Raw genomic sequence first — 7,235 nt, forward strand, 5'->3', positions numbered from 1 at the left:
TATGAAGATGAGGTCGGTGTAACTGTTATTCCTAGTACTAGTAAGTTACTCTTATAAAGTTTGTATTCAATGTGGTGCGCACCTCCCAGCTGGTCTCGAGGTACGATGCTGGCCTAACAAGCCAGTTGTCGTAGGTTCGAGTCTCGGCTCGGGAGAGACTGTTAGTGTTAGTAGGATCGTAGCGCTGGCCCCGCAATTGTCCTGTACACTTAACAGTAGGGGTGTGCGAAACTGGCTTTTCTGGTGTCGAAACGAAACTAAATTAACCCTTAATTTCGGTTTCGCCAAATTAGTCGAAACGAAATCAAGGTGGATTTCGAGTTCTCGAGACGAAACGAAATTGGGCTCTAAATTTCGCGAAATTTCGAAAAATAAAATAAATGTTTCTGAAACATAGCATTACAATCATTTGTAACGTTGGAGCGTACGCTAACGAAGTACGAAGAGTAACGTAGGTATTCAGATATCGATAAACCGATAATGACGAGAAAATCAAAAATGTTAAAACTAAAATCATGATGCATTCATTTATACAGATTATATTGCAGGTAATAGCACCTCGATAGATACAAATGATATAAAGGTCAAACTCGAAATGTCTTCGTAAATAATAATTTAATAAACTTCTGAACTGATTCTTTTGGTTTGAATGCAACTATGTTTAAAATAGTAATCCTTCTTTCATAGCACTTTCATCATTCAAAATCCAAGTTTTGTCCTAGAGCTCGAACTGGAAAACATGAGAGATGGGCCCTATGCAAACGTAAAAGCGACGAATCCGATAAGCAATTCCTCGGCGGCCTTCTGATGCATTTATGCATTCTCTAAAAGCAGCAAAATTCACACGAATGGTTAAAAAGCTGTAAAACCTTTGGAGGGCAACTTTTTTGTCGCTTTTGTCGACCAGTGTTATTGAATTTTTTTTTAACACCGTTTAGTCAGACTAGACTAAGTGACATCTTTATCAATTCGAGGAAAACAAAATTTAAGTTAATTATTCTGTAAACTTTGAAGTTTTCAATATTTTTGCACATTTTTCAATATAACTTAAAATTACTTTTTAACTGAGCAGTTCCACAAAAATGTCCCAGTTTCAATATTTTTTGTCATTTTAGATTTGGCCTAAACTTTGCATAAACGTTTCTATAGGCTAAGAAGCTATTTAAAATGCTTTTTTGGGAGGGTTATTGTGATTATAAATATTTTCAGAGCCAAAAGTTTTTTGATCAGTGTGACGTCTCTGGAAAAGTTTCAGACAGTAATTTTATCTTTCCGATAAAAAAAACTCTAAAAAAATCATTTTTTTAATGTAAAAGAAACATTAAAATTAAAGCTTATTTTTCAAAAACCTTTTTTGTTTGTATAAAAATTACAAAAAAATTATCGAAGCGATGAAGGAGTCGAAAAAAAGTTATATTTAAAAAAAATTTACAACATGTTTATTTTTGGAAGGACAATATTATTATCTACAACTTTGCCAAAGGCACTATGCCAATCAAACCAACTGTTTCGATTATAAAAATATTTTAATTGCCCACAGAGTGTCCAATTGGAGATTAAAATTATTTTTCCAGCTAAATCGGTTTGTTTGCCTGGTATAACTAGTGTCTCTGGTAAGGTTGTAGAAAATAATTTTGTCCTAAAAAAATATGCCCTGTGAGTTTCTGCGAGACCAAAAATAATAAAATGCATTTGGGACCATTCCTAAACTACGTGGTCATATTTTGATCCCTTTTATACCCCCCTACTCCCCCGTGGTCTTTCGTGGTCTTTTGTTTTGTGATCTTATTCTGCAAATATATGTACAATAAAGTATGAAAAATTTATTAAAAAAATTAAGGTTCAAGAAAACTGTAATTTTAAATATGTTTTTCTGTTGGGTATATTCAAAATGATTTTTAATTTGTTGTTGAGTATCAAAATAAATAAAATTTGTTTAAGTAGATTGATCATCTACGATAAATTTTTCGCTTATAGTTATGGTAAATTGTATACTCATCTAGAAATCATCAAGAAAAATATTTAGTTGATAATAAGTGAAACCTTACTTTTAGTGATTTTCAGATATCGGATTTGTAACTTAGTTTTTTTTAATAAATTACAAAGTTTTTGAATGTCGAACAAAAGATTAACATCTTTCTTTCTTCCTTCAGTTCACGAACATCCAGGTCCTATATATTGGTTTTAAGACCAAAACGTTGATTTGTTTTACCGGTCGTTGAGTATAGAACTATTAGTCTAAAGAAGTAAATGCCATATAACACAAAGCCTGTTTAAAACAAAAAAAAAAAATTCTTCGTTCGGATAACTTTGAAATATGTTTCAAAAATTTGATTACAGTTAATTGCTGACAACTCTCAAACTTTCCGTGACACTTATTAATTAGTCGTGTCAAATAAATTTATTAATTAAAATATTGCGGAAGCTTCGTCTTGACTTAGTGGCAATAAAAAATTATAAGTCAGAAAAAAGACTACGTGGTCTATTCGTTAACCCCCACAACCCCCACGTGATTTTTCGTGGTCTTTTGATAACCCCCCCGTCTCCCTATATATGACTACGTGGTTTGGGAACGGCCTCTTTGAAACAAACCAAAAAATATTTTTCTTTCAACCAATCAACAGTTAGAATGGAATGTTGTAATGCAACAAACAAATAGTTTTCTCTTTACTCAATTAAGTTATTCGTAATTATCTTCGTTCTCTTATTTCTCGTTCTTTCTAACCTTTCTTTTCTTCTACCTTGTATATTCGTCAAGTGCAAAGTCAGAATCACTTTTATGCTGTAATCTGAACTTTTGACATTGTAAAATTTTGTGTCCCCTAAAACAAAAGTAACATTTCTCAGTTATGTGTTCAACGAGAGCGAACCATGTACTTTTTATTCATTCATTGATAAAGTATTCTTTTTTGGTAACACGTTTAAAATATTTTTGATAAGGTACCTGGCAATTTTGAAACCTATGCTGACTTTGAAGTCAGAGTGTTTTGAAACAATACTAAAAATTCAGGCAATTACAACTTTTTCTGCTTGACACATCGATCACTAAGTCTGCACACTATAAGGCATGATATCCCGTCAGCCTAATGATAGCAATGAACTATCTGAAAAAAACACATTTAACACACAGAGAAATCCAAAAAAACGCTTGAAAATTTTTACAAGTCGAGTAGCATAGAACATTTGGCCTGTAAGATAGAGCTTCAGATTTAGTTTTGACAGAAATTGCTATGCCCTCCTAAACGAAAGACTAAAAGTGACCTCTTTAACCTTGTGGGCTGCAAATATAACCACATTTTGATGTACGTAAAAGATGCGTAAAATTTATTCCTACAAACAAATTACTAGATACCTTGTAGCGCATTTGGACGGCTTTATATTCCTCGAATATGATTTCAGTGTTGACATGAATTTTATGCTCTGCGTGAATAAAAAATACCTCCCGCATGATGTTACGGTTTTGTCTTTAAAAACAAAAATTACCGGCTGAGAGTTTATTCTTCTATGTCTGACTTAGTATACCAGATATCTGTTGAGATATATTCAATTTAATTTATAGTCGCAATGAGCACAAACCAAAATAATGTTATAATGTGCATCGAAAATTTGGTCCGAAATTTCGCGAAATTTCGTAATCGTCGAAATTGGAAGTTTGATTTCGCGAAATTTTAGGCGAAATTCAACGAAATTTGTCGGCAATTTCGCGAAATCGAAATTTCGGGAAATTTCGAGTTTTGCGAAATTATACGAAATCATTCGAAATCTCGCACAGCCTTACTGAACAGTTGGCTGCGAAGTCTGTGTATAATAAACAGAAGGTCGAGTTCCGAATCGGAATGTAGCACCAAGGCTTTGCTCTGCTTTTTTTGGTGCGCAAGAATTGTCTGAAAAAGATTTTAAATGAATCAAATTTTCAATCGTCACTGTTTGGAAAATGCTTTAAGAATGGCCACTTGTTAAAAAAAAGTATCGGTTATGGTGTATCATTTGGTAAACTATTTAATATTTGTATAATTTTTTTCAACAGCTACAACAACAAGAAGAACAACTACTACTACGAGAAAAAGAGGTAATTTAAGGAGTACCATAAAACCGCGATGTAATTCAAGGTCGTGTGCAAGCTTTCGTAAGTTCAGTTCAGCATCCAATTTATTATAATAATGTCGTTATACGATAATATTCAGAGGAATATGGTGTACCAAACATGATTGTCAATATTATTGCGGACATGTATGATTTGCAAAGTATGATACCGATTAACCAACGTATCGGCCTCAATTACAATTATGGACCCGCATATTCTGCAAAGTATGGTCAACCATTACAGTATTGGTATGGAATACAACAGGGTACGTAAGCCACCTTTGAAGCAGAATTCGTGTCCTATTTCTTCTTGAAATTCCAGTTCCCAGAATAGTGAGAAGAGGCAGCCCTGTTGTTATTGACTACGGTACTGAGTACAGCGACAACAATCCTAACACTTTGTATACGGATTACTATGATAACTATAACGGACGTAGAACACAAGCCAACACAAGAAAAGCTCAATCTAATCGGGCCATGTTTAACTTTATTTTACGCGCCCTTGATTAGGTAAGAAGTAATTTAATTTTGTCAATTTTATCGTAATCGTATGTACATCAACATTTACACATACAAATATATTCTTACGATACGAGTATCGTCCTTGAAAATATTCGAGTATAAGTTCAGTACTGGTTTTGAATTTCTTGTCCCCTTTAATGCAGTTCGTTGATTTCTGATGTCGCCTCAAATGCAAGTCGTTCTGCTTCACGTTCTGCTGCTATTCTGGCGTGTTCTTGAGCGATTTTCTCATAAAGAGAAAAATGTCTATCCTTTGCCTTAGATACAGCTACCGTATCCTGTGGTAGTGTTGGTTCCTGGGGATGCGAGAAATGATAAAGTGGGTGTTAAACACCACAATCAATGTTTAAAAAGAACTACAACCTGATGATAATGTGGATTGGCTCGTTCTTCTGCGATTTTGGCATATAACGCTAAATGTTTTTGAGCTGCTTTTTCAACAGCCGCAGTCTGCTTAGGATATTTTGGAGGATGACTTAATCGCGGATAAAATCCATGGGCATCTGCAACGTACTCGACGGTTCGCACTTGATTCCTGGGATCTACGTAGGAAAATGAGCCTTGAACAGTGCCGCTGCCATCCGATGACTCGCTGTGTGTACGATCTACGTGTCCCGGAGAACGACCTGCTACATAACTGAAAGCGTAGGGTCTAGGAGGAGGCGGAAGTGTAGTGATATCCTCTTCAACCACAATTTCTCTAAGCACATGAGACACATCGCAGTGCACCTGCGCCAGCGAGAATGTCGCTAAAACCTGATGCGATTTAATAGTAAAATGATCAATCGATTGCGTCACTCAAACACCGAAATGCGAACTTACGAGGCTTAAAAACAGCAACTGCATGCTGATGAACGTAAGTTGAATGAAACACACAGTCTGTCACTTCTTTACAGCTCAAGCTTTTCAAAACTACTGGTTGGCTAGAAAGCAGAAACAACTGTTGGAAGGCCAAGATATACAACAAACATCGTGTGTGGATAGGCTCGTTGTGAGCAATCTTATAGGTAATACGAAATAAGCCGATGCTAAGTTGTTTGGCCGAGCGCACGATTGCATAGCTTATTTTTTACTTTTGCACAGAATCAACTTGTTGCTGTTCTTTACTATAAAAGCTTGCTTACCATACCATTGTTGTTTCGGATGTTCTTCTGGATTTTATAGTTCAGTAATGCGTAATAATTAATACCTTATAACAGGTTACATACAACTAAAATTTGTGAGTTTCTTTCTACTGGTAAATGTACTAAAAGAGGAACTTTTTTCTCCCATGAAGATACATTCTCTACACTGGTTGACAAAAGTGAAAAAAAGGTTTCCCTAAAGCTTAAAAAAGTTGCTCCAAAAAGATTATAGCTTTTTACCCATCATGTGAATTTTGGTGCTCCTAGTTTATGCAGAAGTGCGTCGAAAGGTCGCCGGGTTCGTCGCTTTTTCATTTGCTTACGAGAAAACTCATTTATAAGTCTTTGAAAATGTTACCTTTGCTAGGGGCGCCGAAATTCACAGCAATAGTTAAAAGCTAAGGTCTTTTTTTCCAGTTTGAGCTCTAAGGCAAAACCAGTGTTTACCAGTGTGTTATTAACAAAAAAGAATTGATGAACGTTTGAGGAAGGTCCACAGTCGACTTTCCGATGAAGAGTTTTCATGATGCCGGGACAAGAGCGGCGTACGGTCTTTAACTAAACTGATTCTATCAATCAACTGTTTGTAGTTCGTTGCTTTTGAGTTAGTTTTGTACATCAAGAAACCTAAAATCCCAAGGAAATCTTCGATTGGGTGACACTGGGGTAAATTCATTTGGGTGCGTATTTAGGATTCAAATGGGGTCGAGCGGTTGTGAACGTTAGTGTTTTCTAGTGAAATCTTTAGTTGGCCAAAACACATACACCTTCTACCGGCATGGTGTTTTTGAAGGAATGGATTGGAAATTTTCTCCAAACATTTGTTCTGATACACATCTGAACCCTCTAGTGCTCAAATTAATTTTCAGACGGACTTCGGAAAAATCACTTTGAATTTTTATAAACATCTTTTAAGTATTGATTGAAGCTTTTTAGAGGTGTAACTGAAGAGCTAAAGGCGGCACTGGGCACTAGAGGGTTAATTGATAGCCATACTACTGCACAGTGGTCGGAAGCTGGAAAAATCCTGGAATTTTCTTGTCAATATTTTTGATGTTCAATATTTTTCGAGGTTTCTTACACTCTTAACAACCTTTTCCCAAAGAATCGGTTAATATATCGTTTTTTGGCAGCAGTTTGAATGATGCTGTATCAGGCAATTTCGATTGTTTTTTATGTTCGTAAATAACCGTTTTAAGTTTAACTTCAAATGCCTGAAACTCTCTCAATTTTGATCCGATTTTGGATCAACAACTTACATTTTGAAGGAAAATTTATGACATTTTTTTGTCATTTTTCAACATTTGCCAAAACTACAACCAATTTTTGAATCAAGTTCAAAACATATTTTCAGAAGGCCAAAAACATGTATTCCAGAATTCATGTGTACAGTCTTGTGAAACAGTTCGGAACGATTGGATAATTAACAGCCAATGGGAAATTTACCATACTTTTCGAATTTTTAGGTTCCGGTTTGCACATAGTTGCTCTAAAAGCTGAATAAAG

At 35.2% G+C, this 7,235-nt stretch overlaps 1 protein-coding gene across 1 annotated transcript; it reads right to left on the bottom strand.

The window, feature by feature from the left end:
- Window positions 1-4,550: 4,550 nt before the first annotated feature.
- Window positions 4,551-5,547, bottom strand: LOC129729701 (uncharacterized). The gene is made up of 3 exons (XM_055688465.1): window positions 5,428-5,547; window positions 4,969-5,361; window positions 4,551-4,901 (listed from the first exon to the last, which is right to left on the bottom strand). Exons 1-3 carry the CDS (start codon window positions 5,449-5,451, stop codon window positions 4,740-4,742), a joined length of 579 nt encoding a protein of 192 aa, XP_055544440.1. The 5' UTR covers window positions 5,452-5,547; the 3' UTR covers window positions 4,551-4,739.
- Between the last annotated feature and the right edge of the window lie 1,688 nt (window positions 5,548-7,235).

The sequence above is a fragment of the Wyeomyia smithii genome, chromosome 3 (assembly GCF_029784165.1).
Source record: "Wyeomyia smithii strain HCP4-BCI-WySm-NY-G18 chromosome 3, ASM2978416v1, whole genome shotgun sequence".
Taxonomy (NCBI): Eukaryota; Metazoa; Arthropoda; class Insecta; order Diptera; family Culicidae; genus Wyeomyia; species Wyeomyia smithii.